This window comes from Camellia sinensis, chromosome 3, assembly GCF_055761805.1.
Source record: "Camellia sinensis isolate YWXY chromosome 3, ASM5576180v1, whole genome shotgun sequence".
In the NCBI taxonomy this organism is placed as follows: domain Eukaryota; kingdom Viridiplantae; phylum Streptophyta; class Magnoliopsida; order Ericales; family Theaceae; genus Camellia; species Camellia sinensis.
Genome location: NC_138963.1, coordinates 219,609,776 through 219,627,964, shown reverse-complemented (window position 1 = coordinate 219,627,964; position 18,189 = coordinate 219,609,776). Strand labels below are relative to the sequence as shown.

The 18,189-nt window shown below is 39.4% G+C and overlaps 1 protein-coding gene across 1 annotated transcript; it reads right to left on the bottom strand.

Moving 5' to 3' along the window:
* Positions 1 to 7,664: 7,664 nt before the first annotated feature.
* Positions 7,665 to 12,043, bottom strand: LOC114264024 (thaumatin-like protein 1b). The gene is made up of 3 exons (XM_028204616.2): positions 11,559 to 12,043; positions 10,598 to 11,291; positions 7,665 to 8,583 (listed from the first exon to the last, which is right to left on the bottom strand). The coding sequence occupies exons 1-3, from the start codon at positions 11,839 to 11,841 to the stop codon at positions 8,364 to 8,366; spliced, it is 1,197 nt and encodes a 398-aa protein (XP_028060417.2). The 5' UTR covers positions 11,842 to 12,043; the 3' UTR covers positions 7,665 to 8,363.
* Positions 12,044 to 18,189: the final 6,146 nt, after the last annotated feature.

Sequence of the window (18,189 nt, the reverse complement as noted above, 5' to 3'; positions counted from 1 at the left end):
CGTGATAGTTATTCCGGTTGATGAATTTGGTGATTTGTTCAACTTTGTAATTTAAACTGAGATGTTTTGTTGAAGGTAGAGTTGGAAAAAAAAAATCATGCAAATAGTTGATGAAATCGGAGCTTTTCATTGATAAAAAGTAAATACAAGAGATGGGGAACTTAGCCCGGTTACATTTGCAGACAAAAAAGAGAGAAAACACAAAACTAGTCTAAGGGGGAAAGGTCTGGGAATTCCTCATTAGCTTCCAAGTTGACCGGTGCTGTCTAGTCCTGGACACCAGTCACAGTCTGGCCAGTCTGCTCCTGCACGGTTTGGTCCTCTCCCTCAGCATCTGCCTCGACTTCTCCCTCAAGTCCTTCCTCGGCCTCAGCCTGCAACGCGCTGAAGACGTCGTTGGCATATGGTATGAGGTAGGTCGGTAAGAAGACAGCTGGTAGAGAGGCAAACACGTCGGTGTCAGGACCTTGACCGAGCTGTTGACAGGTAGCCTTCCATCCAGCTTTGAAATAGATGTCCTGGGTGGCAAAGACTTGTTTTTTTATAGCTGTCTTTTGCCTTTTTGAATCCGGCGTTATTGGCGTCTTCATATTCTTTCTCCCTGGACTTTTTGAGCCCGTTCAGCTCGGCCTGGAGCGCGTCTCTCTTTTGCTCGGCTTCGCTGAGCTGGCCGAGCAACTTGTTGTTGTCAGCACTGGCAACTTGGAGTGACGATTTTGCTCGGCCTAGCTCGGTCTAGAGGCTCTGGACTTGGCTGGCGGTATCACTGGCCTTCTGCCGAAGTCGGTGGATGCGTTCCATGACCAAGTGCTGCTTCTGGTTGGCCTGCAAAAACAGAATTCGATCAGAGAAGAAACTGTGCAAACATTTGTGAAAATTGGAGTAGAAGATTGAGATTCTTACCCTGGTCATAGACTTCACGGCTGATTTCACCAGCCGAGTGTCAGGAACGTGGTCACTACCAACCATGTCGCTCGGCAGCAGCAGTGCCTTTGAGAGGTCGAAGGCAAGCAAGTGCTCACTGTCGCCTTTGACCGAAGCATTTGCCGGGATCTCTTTGCCCCGGTGTTTCAGTTGCGGCCGCCACGCTGGAACGGGGTCGACAGTGTCGGCAGGTTGCTCGGTTGTCAGCTTGGCAACCAGCTCGGCAGATGGGTCTGCGCGAGGCCTTTGGCCAGCCCGGCGGGCTTCCTGTCTGGTTTGCCCGGCGGCTGGAGATGCCAGGGCGACCACGGGGCCGCTTGATTGGCCGGCAGCTGGGAAACGTGTGGCGATGCTCGGTATCTCGGCTGAGGTGGCTGTAAGCAAATTTTTGATGCGGCTTCTTTTTGCCATCTCCTCGGCTTCTGTCAACCGAATTAGTGGGACGTCAGGCAAAGTTGGGACTGGAGGAGGTGATGGAGCGCGGAGAAAGTCTGTTACTTTACTCCGGTGTGGTGCCGAGTATCTGTAGGTTGGCGTGTAGCCGAGCAACTCGTTGCAATCCCGGTGGTTGTAACGGAGCACGGTGCGGATGGCTTCAGCGTTGGGGTATTGGTAGTTGGCTTGCAAGGCTTGAATAGCTGCAGGAGAAATAAGAAAAATGGTTAAGTACAGAATAATGTACAGGAACAATTGACCGAGCAGAAGTAGACCGACTTACACGTGGAACCGAAGTTCTTGCTTATGAACCAGCCCGGTACCTCGTCTGTTTCATAATTACCAGTCACCCAGAAGAAATCGTCATCGTGCAGGTCCTTGTCCGGTGTATCGGCCACTATTTTTTCTTTGCCCGACCTAATCTTAAGGTAATAGACGAGACCATCGCCGGTGTGTCCAAAAGTGTACTGCCGCAATATCTCGGCTAAGCCTAAGTTTGTGCCTAGCCGGTTGTTAAGTTCGTGCACACCGTTTATTATTCGGTAGGTGTTGGTGGACACTTGAGTGGGTGCAAGCCCAGTGCGGCGCAGGAACTCGGTGATCAAAGGGTTGAGTGGGAAACGAAGGCCTCCTTCGACAATTGATAGCACGGTGAAGGGGCATTCCTCTCTGCTCCAAGGCGTTGTCTCAATTTCTGTAATCTCAAGGTGGACATCGGCCGGGATGCCGTACTCCTCCCTGAACGCAGCTAGGGCAGCCGGAGTATCTACGAGAAATCGAAATTTCCCCATGAACGACCGGCTAAATTAGCTCGGCTGAGGACGTTCGGCACTGACTGGTGATTGTTGGCTGCTCGGTCTTTGAGAGCCTCATAAATGGTCAGGGGTCCCCTTGGACTTTGCAGGAAAAGGTTGTCAAGTGTAAGAGGAAGCGCGGTCGCGCGAAACGAGCTTGACTTTAGCTCAGTCATTGATTGTGCCAAACCACCTCGGTTGTGAAGGTTAGCCAAGGAGCCCAGTCGTTCAAGTGGACCAGATATTAGCCCGGTTGATCGACCAAACCCTTTGCCTACCTCGGTTTCCACTAAGGTTGGGACAAACAGGTTATTTGCTCAGTCAGATTGGCCTTTTGGATCAAATGGAGACCTGGAGCCCGATCCGCCCCAGATTTTTAGTGTTCTTCAAAAAATGAAGAACACCATTCACAGTGGGAGGTTTGGGATGGTTCTTAAGACTAATGCCCTAGAAACTATGTTTTAGTGCCCTAATGTATGAAATATTAAAGAAGATAGCAACAAAAGAGGAGTTGAAGGACTTACCAGTGAAGGGCAGTGACTTTTCCTTCGAGCACGAGCTCAAGAATGGCGAGAGAAGAAGGGCAGCAGCTTTGGGACGCTTGAGACGGAAGATGGTCAGTAAGAATGAAACAGAGAGAGACGGGGCACGTATATAGCCCCAATTGCCGCCCAAATTCGAATTTCACGCGACGGCTGGTTGGCTGCTCGAGGACCAACGGGAGAACGCCACGTGTCCCATTGATGGCAGCGTCAGAATTGAAGAGATAGGAAGGTCAGGTGAGGCGTCGACCGAGCAAGCCAAAGAGACACGAAGGTCAGGTGAGGCGTCGACCGAGCAAGCCAAAGAGACACGAAGGTCAGGTGAGGCGTCGACCGAGCAAGCCGAAGAGCCAAGAAAGTCAGACCGGGCAAGTTTCAATTCATGCATATTGACTAGCCCGGTTGCCGATTAGTAAATTGAGGACCGAGGAGGTGATACCCCCGTCAGAATATGTAATCCCAGTCACGCTTTAGCGGACGGAATTAAGGGGCAATTGAGAGGGAGATTAATGATCTGAGATTGGGCTGTGGAATTAGCCGGACAGATTGGGCCGAACGAGGTTGGGCCGAGGTATTTGGCTCCGAGATTGGGCCGTGATCTTGCTCGGTAATGGCAAAGGCCTTGTGGAACCGAGCTACCTGATTTCGTTGGCACGGAGACCGGGCAAGTTAAGGTTCAGTCAGGTAAGGGTTCCACAGCTCGCGCGTTGCTCGGTTGTAATACACGCGCCCTCAGCCCAGCACGACCAAGGTGATCAACCTCCAACTCGGCTTCGTTGGAATGCAGTCGAGCACGGCTAGAAATGAGCCCGGTTGGAGGAGCATTACGCCGTCGAGTGCGCTTGGGCTTGAAGTGGAGTACGGCCATTGGTAGCCGAGATAATGTTGCCCGGCTGCCGAGCTCCCAATAGAGTGGGCTGGCAATTGGGTTAGGTGATGCTCAGCAAGATTTGTGCTGGCAGATGGGATAGCATAACCACGTGTCGAGAGATCCCTGGGAGTAGATTTGGGGCGCAGAAGGTATATAAGCAAGTCTGCGCCCCCATGCTGGACACAGGACATTTTTGGTGAGATAAACACTAAGCACAATTCTCTCCCTTCTCTCTATCTATCCCCTGGTGTGTGTTCTAACTTGACCGTCGGAGGGGTTTTCCGGCCACACACCACCGAGTAGCTCACCGCCTTTGTGTACGCAGATGATCGGATAGAAGCGGAGCTTGAAAGAAGGGAGTACGGGCTTGCCTGAATATTTGCTCCCCGTACAGATATTTATTTGGGGTTATTTGAAATGAACTATATAAGTGCACTTTTTGACCTTTTGAATAAAAAAGTAAAGGGAAAGAAGATGATGGTTTGGGATAACTTTTTGACTTTTTACGAAAAAATGTGTATTAAAATATTATATAAAATAGCAAAATTACGAAATTATCCTCCCTGACACAGTCAAGAATACTGCGCTGACTTTCTATCTCTTTTCAATTTTTTATTTTTTAATTTTTTGATTTTTTTTTTATATGGGAATGTGTGGTTTCAAGTGTGCCACGTTTTTATTTTTATTTTTAGGAGAAGTTGTGGCTGCACAGTTTTGTGGCAGCACTGTTTTTTTTTTTTCTTCATCTGATAGATTTTCTGTAAAAATAAAAATAAATAGTATGAACTTTTTTATTTTTTTAATAATTTTTTAATTTTTATAGGTGATGCCAAACCAATCCTTAATAAATTTAAGATAAAAATAATAATAAAATTATAATGAAACATATATAGCACCATCCTCTGAAAAAAGACACTCGCATTAAGGTTAATTTTGAAGGGTCCTGTTATGGTGTGCAACCCTTTAAGGTTGCATACCATATGCCACTAACACAAAAGACGTAAATAAAAGATATAAATATTAAACAAGACAGCAACAGAAAAAGCATAAAAGGAAGACGTAAGTTGCACGCCTAAGAAAAATCCAATTTTAAAAAATCCATACTACTCAACTCTCTGCTCTCTATGACATGCCGCCATCTAGGACAAAAGTCAAAGCTTAAATGGGTTCGATTTCTCATTTCCATACAATGTATCAAAAAGATAAGAATAAAAAGCTACAATATCACACTTTTTACTTTTTGGATCAACGGTTTCATTATGTAAAACTAGCATTATGTACATATCTCATTCACATTCTCTCTCTACATCATGCTCTCAACGTTAATCTCCCCAACATACCACGGCCGGCCTAATTAGAGATTGTGGGTAAAATACCCCCATTGTATCATGATGGTCTATGACGGTGATTCGTGCACGCAACAAAAACATCCATTCGTTTTCATAGAACAGCATATACAACACTTCGATGTTTTTGATGTTAACATCTCAAATTTTTTTTATATATTTTTATTTATTTATTTATTTTATTTTTTTTGTGAAACGAAACGAGCAGTGAATGTGACACTTATGCCCTTGCTTTAGTTAAGTATAAAGTTCTCTACCAAGTCATTGAGCAACAAAATGAGTAATCTAGCGTGATCGTTTGAGACCACTACATTGTGATCAGATTTTTTTTTTTTTTTTTTTTTTATGTGCATAATAATTGAATGGATTAAATTTGATGCGATAGTCTTTGTAGAAGAATAAAATGTTGGCCTAAGCCCAAAAATAATTAAGCAAAATGACCCAAAAGAGAAGGCCCAAACGGATTACTAAGGGACCCATTAGAGACAACAAGGAGAACAATGACACATGATTGAGCACATGAGCAAGATCTCATTCTAGAATGAGATCAACAGAATGACAAAGGATCATCGGATTCATCCTCGTATAACGATGAAGATATCAAGTAACAAATATGAAGACATAAGTCATGCCTATTAAAGAGCATAATCGTTCGATCAGATTGATCGGATGAAGATAGCACTCGTCAAGTTACCCACTTACATTTGACGCAATCTGAGCCGTCTAAGAAAAGATATCCAACGATTAATTAAAGATAAAAGCAATATGGCCACTTGCTCGACCAGACCCAAAAACGGACAGAGGCGGTGTTTGAGAATTTGGTTTTTGGGTTTTTTTTTTTGATTTTTTTTACTACAAGACAAATGTTTTACAAAATAAAAAAAAATAAATCCAAACAAAATATCATATCAAATCCCATAATCATTTTACTTTTTCTCTCACAAATATCACATCCAACTATAAAAAAACCGAACTATCTTCCTAAACACAAAAAAAAATTTCTCCAATAATATCCTACAACTAAAAATACTTACAAAAAAACTCACTTTCCAAACACCCACAGAATCTCAAATCAAACATTGATTCAACGAATGAGATTTAAGTTAATAACAGTATAAAAGACGAAGCAAGTAAAGTAAGAAAGAGATAGTAGAGGTAATCCAATAATCCTCGTTTAAACATAAATTTCATATGATCAAACAGTATTCTGATTTGACCGTTGAAAGGTCCTCCCGACCACTCCTGGTTGAGGATGATCATTGACGTTTTTTGGTTTATCTTGACAAAGTAAAAGAAGAGATATGTCATCTCGCTTTCCGTAAGTAGAGACATGCCATCTCACTTTTCCTATGAAGAAAAATTCTACCTTCTATAGTCTCGAATCACAATTACAAAATATATTTTTCAATAATGGACACGGTAATAAAATATGTGTTGGCAAAACAATACCATTAATAGTAGTGATTTTGGTTTAAAAAGAAAATTTATATAAAAAAATATAGATTATTTTGTATGAAAATTTATTTGCAAAAATTATGTTTATGCAGAATTAATCATATAATTAAAATAACTTAGCTTTCTTTTATTGAAAAAATTAATATTTTTTTAAAAAAAATATTAAATGTTTGTTGCTAACATCTAATGCAATAGTACCCTACAAATCCATAGTCTCTCTCGTTTTCAACATTTGTTTGGTTGGTTTGGTAGGACTTTGTAAGTGTATCTTATCAAGGTATAGGTTCTTGAGAGGGACTTAAGTTGAAAAAGTAAAAAAGATTAGCCGTATGGATTCTTGAGGTGTTTTTTGTCAGGTACAGTTTATTCTGCTGGGTCATTATCCAGTAATTCAGAATATAAACACGTAGTACTTCATAGCATTATAATTGATAAAAAAGGTGAATATATGAAGTATTATATTGGATGATTGAAGAATATGAGAGGACATATTAAATGATAATTGGTTAGGGAGTATGAACACGTAGTACTCCGGAATTATTGAATAATTTCCAAGCTATATATGGATCTTAAAATTGATATAATGCCGCATCACCATCCACGCCTTTAATCCTAATCATTTTTTTTTTTTTTGGATAATCGAATATCCGGGCCAGCACCTCGACTAATCTCGAGATCCTAATCATTTTTTTTTTGTTTTTTGAATAACCGAATATCCAGGCCAGCACCTCAACTAATCTCGAGGGTAAGTAGTCTGGAGGAAACCGTATACCATTTTCAAACTGCTGCGAGGCGTGCACTCCCTAAGAGATTCGAACTTGAGACGTATGCCTAACTCACACATCCCAGACCCAAACCCCAAGAGGAAACCCACTGGGCTACACCCCCGCCCCCCTTTAATCCTAATCATTTGTTTATACTATCTTAAGCAATTGGTAGTTCAATAATTAAAAAAAAAATTATTAATTAAACAAGTTGCTTTATTCCTTTATGATTGAAGACATCATATACAGTAAGAACATGACAAAAAGGTAGGGACAAAAATGATAATAAAACTTAACCTATACTATTGGCACCAAATGCATTTACATATAATTTTCCCAACCAACAAATAAAATCTCCTCCCCTCCTTTAAAGACGAATGAAAATAACAAAAACCCAACTGCTTTATATGGTGTGTTCTCTATTGCATATTTTTTTTGGTAGCCCTATTATATGCATACATCAAAATGTATATAATCATTAGATAATATAAGAATCTCGAGACACCTCACATGCAGAAATATATTACAATCACTTTGATAAAGATAAAATGATATTATTTCGTCGACCCAAACCAACAAATGTTTAGATATGATGCAACAATGGAAATTTTAAAACATAATCTAATGATTAGAATGTTTTAAGATAAAAAAAATAAAAATAAAAGATCCCATGTTGAGGAAGACAATATTCTGACTTATATTTGTTTGATAATTGAAAGACAAACGATGTTTTCATTTCTTAGGAGTACCATGTAGACAAAGAAATCTCGGAGAATATATTTAATAAGTTTTCGAAAGGGGAAGAGTTTGGGTGTGACGAGTAAGCTTTTCAATGGGACTCGGTTACACATCACATGGGCCAGACTCGTGGGGTCCAGGCCTTGTCACGTGGCCCATAGAGGGAAAAGGATAGAAGGTCGAGAACGACGGAATGGCCCACACGTGACATAGCACCCAAATTCCGACAAAACGAGATGGAGAAGGTAATGGATGAGAATCATTTGAAAAAGTTGGTGTGCTTCTACTAGTACTAGTTGCAAAGGGGATATTATTTAGTAGCACGGGTTCTCACGTGGCATTGTTTTGCAGGTCGGATATTACTGAATTTTGTTAAATAGTTGAAAGACGAAGATGCTCGTCACGTTATTTTGCGATCACGTAAATTGTACTATTTAATATTCTGAAATTATTTAATAATTTTTGATTGAAAAGAGAGCTAGTTGAAACTAAAGTTAGATGAGCTGACATAGCCACCACGTCGCTGCCACGATGGCGACTACACCGGCAATGGCGTGAGATCGAGACATGTGTGTGAAAGTGGATGGTGACGACGCACCACTCCAATCCGATGCGCCGCCACTTGTATCCAATACACCTACGTACTCCATTGTGCCGTTGATTACCGGCGAATTTGATGCTGCCGGGGTTTGTCCCTCCGATGATGCTTTTTGGCTGCACCATTCATAAAAATTCATACTGTTAGAAATTAATTATACATGATATTAGGTAAGCAAGACTACTACATTTTAATTAATAATTAAAATTATACATTTATGATTGTCCTGTATACATAGGAAAATGTTTTTTCTCTAGCTAGTCATGTGAGTATTGCATGTTATTTTTTTTTATTGGATTTAATATATGTACCTAATTTTTATTAGGAAGTGTTAATCATACTATTCTTCATCATATTCATATTTATATCAACTGTGTATGAGGACAATAAAATATATAATCTTTCATATATCAGACTGCGTCCTTATTATTTTTTTTACGAAGAGTTTGGTGGGATGGATAAGATTTTCAACGGTATGGACTAAAAAATTTCACCGACAGAAATCAATGGGAAAGTTTTGACTACGAATTCAGAAGTGAGTTGATTTTTTAATTTTTTGATTATTTTAGTTTGGGATTATAAAATCTCGTTTGGGATAAGATTTTTAACTTTTTTGTGAGAAAAAAATTGTAATGATTATGCGTTGGATATGAAATTTTGTCTTGTTAGAGTAAAAAATCTATTTTATTTTTTTTGTGACAAAAATAATCCCAAACCCCACCCAACCCAACCCAACCCTACCCTTCTTTCCAAAAGAGTGCTATGAAATGCAATGAACTTTCAAAGCTACTATAGAAAGGAATGGGCAGCGTTTGATTTTGTTTTGCAATCGTAATTTTAATTAAAAAAATTTTAGATTATTTTCAAAGTTCATAATTAAATACATAATTAAAAAACATATCAAATTCAATTCAAAAATTATTTTTAAAATTTATAACCAAACACACAATTTAAAACTCAAAATCAAAATCCTTTCAAAACTCTATTTTAAAAAAAAAAAAAAATCAAACAATTTTTTTTTAAATTTTATTTTTAAAATCATAATTTAAGTGTGGAGTCCTATTATGAGTTATAGGTTTTGAGTTGAGTTTTGAAAAATGAAAAAACTTGTTTAATTATGAAGTTTGAAAAAAAGTTTTGAGTTATATGTTGAAAATTTTTAGATTTATTTTTTAAAAATATTTAAAAGTTTTCTTAATTTTATTTTTTTAGGATAAATATTTTATATTTTAAATATTTATTAATTTATTTTAATATGTACTGTATTTCATACATTTGTATGTTGCATTTTTTAAAAATATTTTAAATATATATTTTTGTTTTAAATATTTTAATTTTTTAATTATGTGTTTGGTCACAATTTGAGTGTGACGTTTTGAATTATGTGTTTAGTTATGAGTTTTGAAAATAATTTTTGAATTGAATTTTGAATTATGTGTTTGGTTACGATTTGAATGTGAAGTTGTGTTTTGAGTTTAAAATATTAAAAAAATTAAAATATTTACAAAAATAAATAAATATTTAAAATAAAAATTATATATTTAAAATTAAAAAAAAAAAATTTTCTTAAATATTTTTAAATATTTTAAAAAAATTAATCCAAAAAAATTTCAAAATATAACTTAAAATTTAAAAATTCAAAACTCGAAACTCAAAATACAACTCAAAATTATTTTTAAATTCAAAAACTTTTTTCAAGACACTATTTAGAACTTTCTTTAAAACTCATAATTAAATAAATTTTATCTTTTTAAAACTCCAACTCATAACCTCACATTTAAATCATAATTTTACACTCAAATTATAATTTTAAAACTAAACCAAATGAATTATCGATTGCAACATTTTACCAAAAACAAGAAAAGGTCAAAACCCTCAAAACAAACGACCAATAAACCATGCATTAGTTAAAGTAAGTTGGCGGTTGAGGTGTATATATCTAGTACCTAATCAGTAACGTAATCAACCTTCTAAGCTTCAACGCTTACTTCCCCCATAAAATTTTATAAATTCGTTTTAAATATTAAAATTTTACAAATATTAGTAATTAAAATTTTAATTTTTAATTTTTTTATGAATATATAATTATTTTTTAAAAATTATAGGTAGATTTGGCCCTAAATTAATTACCTGGTGCTTGGGGAAGGACAGAAGGTGATGAGGTAGTTGGCACCGGCACAAGTGAAGGTACTCGTCTTGTCGTCATAGGCATAGCTGTACGCTTGTGGGCAGGCCTTCTTAAACAATTCCGAGTACGAAGACGGCTTACAAGTGTCCGGTGCTCCGTACGCACCTTTACAACAATACTCGTCTTGCCTGAACGCATCACACGCGCTCTTACACGCCACGCTCTCTCCCTCCGTACTCGTCACCTTCAGCTCCGACGGACACGCGCCATTCAAGTCCACCGCGCATCCCATGGTTGTACAATTCCCTCCGGTCCCACCCTGAGGCACCACCAGCATCGGAATGTTGTACCCGTCGACCAAGCTCACGTCGTAGAAGTCCAACCCATTAGACCCGTCCAGCGTGAACTCGGCTAGTGTGGCCGGCGTCGCGGCGTTGTTGCCGGCGCAGTCTACCTTTCCAGTGCCGCAATCCCCTGTGACGCAGGTGAACTTGCCTGTGGAGTCTTCGGTACAGAGGGTGCGACCCCAGAATCGGCCTCCCCAAGAAGTTGGGGCGGTTATGGTTTTGGACTCGCCCTTCTGGAGGGCGAAGCCGGTGACGGAGAGCTGATCAATCCCGGCGTTGGATTGAATGCCTGGCCATATACTGTGTTGGCACTTGTTTAGTATTGTAAATGTTGCTGATGATAGTACAACTACAATTTCAAACAGTACAACAAATTTAAGCAAGAAAATCAGATTAATTGGAATATTAATATGCCAATATTGAGGCCCTGTGCAGTTTATGGTTATAATTTTATTTGAGCCAATAATGTCAATCAACTAGATTGGAGAAAGATGACTTCTAATAAAGCAAATCAGAGTGTTTGTAGTTTTTGATTTCTCGTTATCAACTTTTTAACTTGTTAAAAATTGTTCTAAATTATAGGAATGAGATATTGTTGTGACTTTGTCAGTGTTACCTGATATGAAGAGATTGGGGATTATAAGTGTTAGTAGAGAAACTAACAAGCAAAATTGAGCCATTAAAGCTATATATATGTATGTGTATATGAGGATATATAAATGAGAAGATGGACAAGAAGAGGAATGGTGAGAGACTCCCAAATCCTTCTTCCTCGAGCTGGGAAATATAGATTTGAGGGAGTGAGATTTGGGAGTGAAGAACATAAGCTGTATATATAGAGAGAGCAGAGGATGGATAGTGTAATGAGTACAGGTGTATAAGGTTTGGAATGGGGCCATTCATTTACTGACTCCTAATCCTACAGCAAGCTCCAGTAAAAATTTGTTCTCTCTCTCTCTCTCTCTCTCTCTCTCTTCTTCTCTCGTTCTTCACCTTCCTATGTTATCATCTCACTCCAATCCATGGAGTTAATTAACTCCTTTGGTCACCCTACATGGCCCCTACAAAGACAAGTTTCTTGACGGTTGGTTGGTACCATTCTGACGGAAAAGCTCATTGAACTTATACGAATTCTGTTTAGTAGAGCTGTGGGAAAGTGCTGATAACTTATACCTTAACAGTTTATAACTTATAACTATAAACATAAGCTGATTTCTTACTTATAAATTAAGTTTCTCCTGCCCCACTCAAAGAATAAGCTGATTTCTGACTTACAAAAAGCTATAAGCTGCATTGTTAAGTTAAACCAAACACATCAAAATAGTTTAAATTAAGCTGAAAGCTGAAATAAGTTGAAAAAAAACTGTACCAAACAGGGCCATGGTAACATAAATAAAGTAGCTTTGATCAGTCCACTCTTTTAAGTTGGAAGGAAATTTATAGCAATACAAAAATGTTAGGTTTTATCAAATGTTTTATATAGATGTGAAATTCACATGTGATCTATATTGTGTAGGTCTTATACTCATATAAGACATTTAGGTGTCGTTTGGGAAGAGCTTATTTGGGCTCTTTTGGCTCTTTGAGCTACAAAAGACAGAATAGGCTATTTGAGCCACAACAGACAAAACATCACATCCAACCCATAATCATTACACTCTTCTCTCATAAAAAAAGTCAAAAAAGTCAAAAAATCCTTCCCAAACCAAACTTTTGAGCCCAGGCTCAAATAGCCAAAAAAGGCAAAAAGTCAAAAAAACAACCCACTTCCTAAACAGAGGCTTAATAAAAATTTTGATTGAATTTTTAAAATCTCTAGCGTTACTTATAGCAATATGATTGAGATTAATTTAACTTATTAAAAAATAAAATAGATTAAAAAGTTAATAAGATAAAATATCATATTCAAATTGTAAATTTTATTTTTTCTCTCAAAAAATTATAATAGGCCAAAAGTTCATCCCAATTAAATTTTTTTTAGCTAAGTTCAAATAGATAAAAATTCAAAATGTCAGACTAAAAACTTTCATCTCAAATTGTAAAATAAGTTAAGAGAGAGATATTGAGAGAGTAATCTCTGCAATTTCAATATATCAGAAGCCATATAGAGGGTCTCCGTTATATAGGAGCTTCTATGTTATAAACATCATCATTGACAAACATCATCATGAAAAGCCACCAAAAGCAACCGATAGAGGAATCCTATCTAGTTGTATTCTATACATGTATATATTAATATTAATAGCCATATATATATTAACAGCCTATATTACTATATTATTAACAGCCCCCCTCAAACTCAAGGAGGACAAATATCAACTAACTGGAGTTTGGAGACAAGGTCAATGAAGCGGCCAGGAAAATGAGCTTTGGTGAAGATATTAGCAGGTTGATCAGTAGAAGAGATCGGATGGAGATGGACAGTACCGCGAGTGACATATTGACGAATAAAATGACAGTTAATCTTAATGTGCTTTGTGCGATCATGAAAAATATCATTGTGAGCAATTTGAAGAGCACTTTGATTGTCACAAAAGAGGGCAGTGGCGCCAGAGGGGTAACACCCATGTTAGCAAGAAGTCAACGAAGCTAGAGAAGCTTCTGAGTAGTGTCAGCTAGAGCACAGTATTCGACATTGGTATTGGAACGAGCAGTAAGAGATTGTTTCTTGTTGCGCCAGGAAATAAAAGAATCATCCAAGAAAAAGCAGAACCCGGTAGTAGAGCGGCGGTCAGTAGGATTCCCAGCCCAATCAACATCGGAAAAAGCACGAAGTTGTAGAGAGAAGCGGGCAGAATAGTGAAGACTATAAAACAAGGTGCCTTTGAGATAGCGAAGGATACGAACTAAGGCAGCATAATGAGGGATACGAGGAGCCGACATAAACTGGCTGGCAATATGAACAGCATAGGCAATATCAGGACGAGTAACAATGAGATTGACAAGACTTCCAACCAGCTGACGATATAGGGTAGCATCGGAGAGAAGAATGCCATCAAGAGGAGTAAGACGACTCTGAGGCTCCAGGGGAGTGGATGTAGTCTTGCAATCCGTAAGATCAACGCGGGTGAGAAGATTAGAGGTATACTTAGCCTGAGAGAGAAAAGAACCCCGTGGAATCTTGGAAGATTTCAAGACCCAAGAAACAGCTGAGAGGACCAAGGTCTTTTATCTTGAAATGATGGCTAAGAAACTGTTTAAGGCGAAGAATACCATCTATATCATCACCGGTGATAATCATGTCATCCACATAAAGCAGAAGCAGGGTGGTCCCTTGAGATATTTGTGCGGGGCTTGTTTAAGACCATATAAAGCACGCTAAAGTTTGCAGACTTTATGAGGTGGATAAGTAGACTTAAGGGGAGGTTGCATGTAGACTTCCTCGAGAAGAACATCATTAAGGAAAGCATTTTTCGCGTCCAGTTGATAAAGATCCCATTGACGGGTGGTAGCAACAGCAATCAAGCCGCGAACAGAGGTGAGACAGGCAACAGGAGCAAAGGTCTCCTCATAGTCAATACCATATTCCTGGTTGGAGCCTTTGGCAACAAGGCGGGCTTTGTAGCGCTCAATAGAACCATCAGAACAAGTCTTGATTTTGTATACCCATTTGCAGCCAATAGCGGTCTTGCCAGGGGGGAGATCAACAACGTCCCAAGTATGAGTTTTGTCCAAAGCCTACAATTTATCAGTCATAGCATGCTGCCAAAGGGGATTAGAGTGAGCCTCACGATAGGAGGTAGGTTCATAAGTAGAAAAAGCAGTAAAACCAACAATAAAGTCACGAAGACGAGTATAAGGTTGGGTTACCCATTGTGGTCGAGTAGAGGGAGTAGAAGCCAAAGGAAGAGACTCAACAGGAGGTGAGGATCTTGAGAGAGCAAGAGCAGGACCATCAGAGCGAGCAGACTCAGGGGAAAGACTAGTAGGCAAGGTGGCCTTTAGAGAGGCTAGTAGGGGCGGTGGAACAAACTCATCAGAAAACATATATGTGGAAGGGTTAGTAAAAAACAGAGAGGGTGTGGGAGCGGATAAGCGGAAGAGAGAGAGATAGAGGAAAACATTTTGTGTTCCCAACAGACCACATGACGAGAGATACAGAGTCGCAGGGAGAGAGGATCCCAACAACGATACCCTTTATGTTCAATACCATATCCCAAGAAACAACAAAGGCGGGAACAAGGTTCAAGTTTGGTATGTTCATGGGGTTGGAAAAGAACAAAATATGCAAAGCCAAAGACCCTAAGATTGGTGTAAGGGGGACGAGTGCCATACAAACGCTCATAGAGAGTGTGATTATGAATGACAGATGTAGGGATACAATTGATAGTGTAAGCAGCAGTGAGAGCTGTTTCTTCCCAAAAATTTTCCGGACAAGAGGAACAGAGAAGGAGAGCTCGAGTAGTGTCGAGAATATGTCGATGTTTCCGTTCAGTATGTCTATTTTGTTGAGACGTACCTGGACATGAACGATGAGGTTGAGTATCATGACTCTGAAGGACAGAAATAAAATCAAAATCTTTATATTCCATGGCATTGTTGGAGCGAAAAAGCTTAATAGTTTTAGAAAATTGGGTTTTAACCATTGTAGCAAAATTGTAATAAAGTTGTTTGAGCTCAGAACAATTTTTCATAAGAAACAACCATGTAAAATGGGAAAAATCATCTATAAAAACAACAAAATAACGTGCGCCGCCCATAGTAGGAGTAGGAGAAGGAGAGGGGCCCTAAATGTCAGAATGGGTGAGATCAAATGGTGCAAGAGAAACATAGTTACTTTTATTAAACGATAAATCAGGTTGTTTGGCAAGTTGACATGACAAACAATCTAAAATATCAGAACTGACAGGACCTAAATGACCACTAGAAATTAAAGACTTTAACCGACCAATAGAGAGATGTCCTAAACGACAGTGCCAATGCTGAAAAGAAGATAAAAGAGGAGCAGTGGTAGGAGCTGCGATCTGAGAGGAATCCGGAACATGAAGATGGATGAGTTCATAGAGACGTCCATGTTTACTGCCTATCCCAAGAGTTCGTCCAGTCCAAGGGTCCTGCACCAAACAACCAGTATGGGAAAAGGTAACAGTTAGACCATGCTCACATAATTGACTAATAGAGATAAGATTTAAAGTAAGAACAAGCATAAGATATACATGGGATAAAGATAAGTGAGAAGTGGAAACAGAACCAATATGACTTACAGGCAGAAGAGACCCATCAGCAGTATGAATAGAAGGAACATGAGGATCAGAAGAGAGAGTAATAAAAATAGTAGGGTCAAAAGTCATGTGATTACAACAAGCGGAGTCAAAGTACTAGGAAGTGTTACCTGAGGTGACAAACAAAACAGTAGATGGAGGAGTACCGGAAATGGAGAGAAATTGTTGGAACATGGTTTCAACATTAGTTTGAGAGAAGACTGGAGTAGAAGCATCTATAGAGACAGAGGAAGGTAAATCCTTTGAGGCAGCAGCAGCAGTGCGAGGAACAGGCATAGATTTAAACTGATTCCCAGAATGGGGAGAGTTGCCACGTGAAAAATTCCCGGTGGAAGAACCATGGTGAGAGGAGGAACCAGGAGAGGCGCGGGCTGGATTGCGGAAGCAATCTTGTTGGACATGACTAGGACCAGTCTTGTTGCAAAATTGAGAAAGCCGAACTGGACAATTAACCAGAAGATGAGTAGACGGAAGACCTCGGTTTTGACAGTAGTTACAGGCAGTTGACCTCTGTGGTGAAGGAGAACTCCGAGTCTGGGGAGTAGCAGGAACAGAGTCCATAGGGTGTAGATGGGGAGTAGCAGGAACAGAGTCCATAGTAGTTCAGAAACTGCTTGCTCAAGAGTGGGTAAAAGAGTGCGATGAAGGAGAGATGCGCGCACTGGCTCAAAATGAGGAGTGAGAGCTATAAGAAACTGAACCAATCGCTGTTGGTCACGATAAGTAGTAAACAAGGAAACATCCTCAGTATGGGGCTATGGAGGTTCAAAAAGAGCGAGTTGATCCTAAATATAATACATTTGGGAGAGAAAATCATTAATGGTCTGAGTTGTGTCTTGGCGCATACGATGAAGATGACTCAGAAGTTGATATTGGTAAGCAAGACCAGTACTCTAATAACGGGCTTTTAAAAAATCCCAGATGTCTTTTGCCGAAATGGAAATAGAGTCCAGTTGGAACCGACCAAACTGAAGGCTGATAGATGTAGTAGAAGTATTGCGAAGCCAAGTGATGATCTGATAGTTTTTACTATCCCAATCCTCCAGGCGGTCGACATATTTGTCAGGTGATTCCACAGTCTCTTGGATGATGGGTTTGCACACATCCCCAGTGATGATGCGTCAAAGTTTCTTGCCTTTGAGGAAGCCATACATAGCTTGTGCCCATAAGACATAATTGGTCCCTTCAAGAACAATGGAAATAGGGTGGTTAGAGGAGTCCGGGCGATCCATGAAGAAGAAACAACAAGATCGAGGTAGAAGCTGAAAAAACCGAGTGTACGAGTGAATTCAGAAGGTCAAAATTAGTAGGGAACCAGTCTGAACCGGCTAGAAAAGTCCAAAAATAGGGCTAAACCAGCCTAGGGAAGTTGCTGAGCCGATTTGAGCTGAACCGGCTGGGGTTAAAGGCGAAGGTAGCAGCAGCAAGCGGCTTGCGCAAGTGGCTAGAGCGATGCGAGCGAGTGACGTATGCTGGGACAGATGGCTCAAGCGGCTGTGGAGGCGTGTAGCACATGAGACGACGATGACGAGACGGCTTAAGCGGCTAAGGAGTGCGTGTGGCGCATGAGATGTCGAAGGCGGAAGTGGGTGATGTGCCGACGACAAATGTGGTGCGTAAGGGCGCGTTAGAGCAGATTTGAGGACGTCATTGGTGGCGTTGGAATCGTGAGAAGATTCTGAGTACGTTGGTAGGTAGTGCGAAAATTTTTTAGAACAAGAAAAATCTGATCAGTGATGAAACAAAGATAACTACCAGAAAATGTGAATTTTTCTGGTTAATGAGCTATATATTTGAGGCTTTGATACCAAGTAAAATAAGTTGAGAAATGAATATTGAGAGAGTAATATCTGTATTTCAATATATCAGAAACCATATAGAGGGTCTCCGTTATATAGGAGCTTCTATGTTACAAACATCATTATTGACAAACATTATCATGAAAAGCCACCGAAAGCAACCGAAAAGGGGATCCTATCTAGTTGTATTCTATACATGTATATATTAATATTAATAGCCATATAT

What these genes read in the sequence shown, in the direction of transcription:
- LOC114264024 (XM_028204616.2), bottom strand. Translation starts at nt 11,841, where the DNA reads ATGGCCCCATTCCAAACCTTATACACCTGTACTCATTACACTATCCAT. An exon ending in CCCCAATCTCTTCATATCAG is followed by an intron (nt 11,292 to 11,558) that starts GTAACACTGACA and finishes TTGAAATTGTAG; the next exon opens with TTGTACTATCATCAGCAACA. An exon ending in TGTCCTTCCCCAAGCACCAG is followed by an intron (nt 8,584 to 10,597) that starts GTAATTAATTTA and finishes TGAATGGTGCAG; the next exon opens with CCAAAAAGCATCATCGGAGG.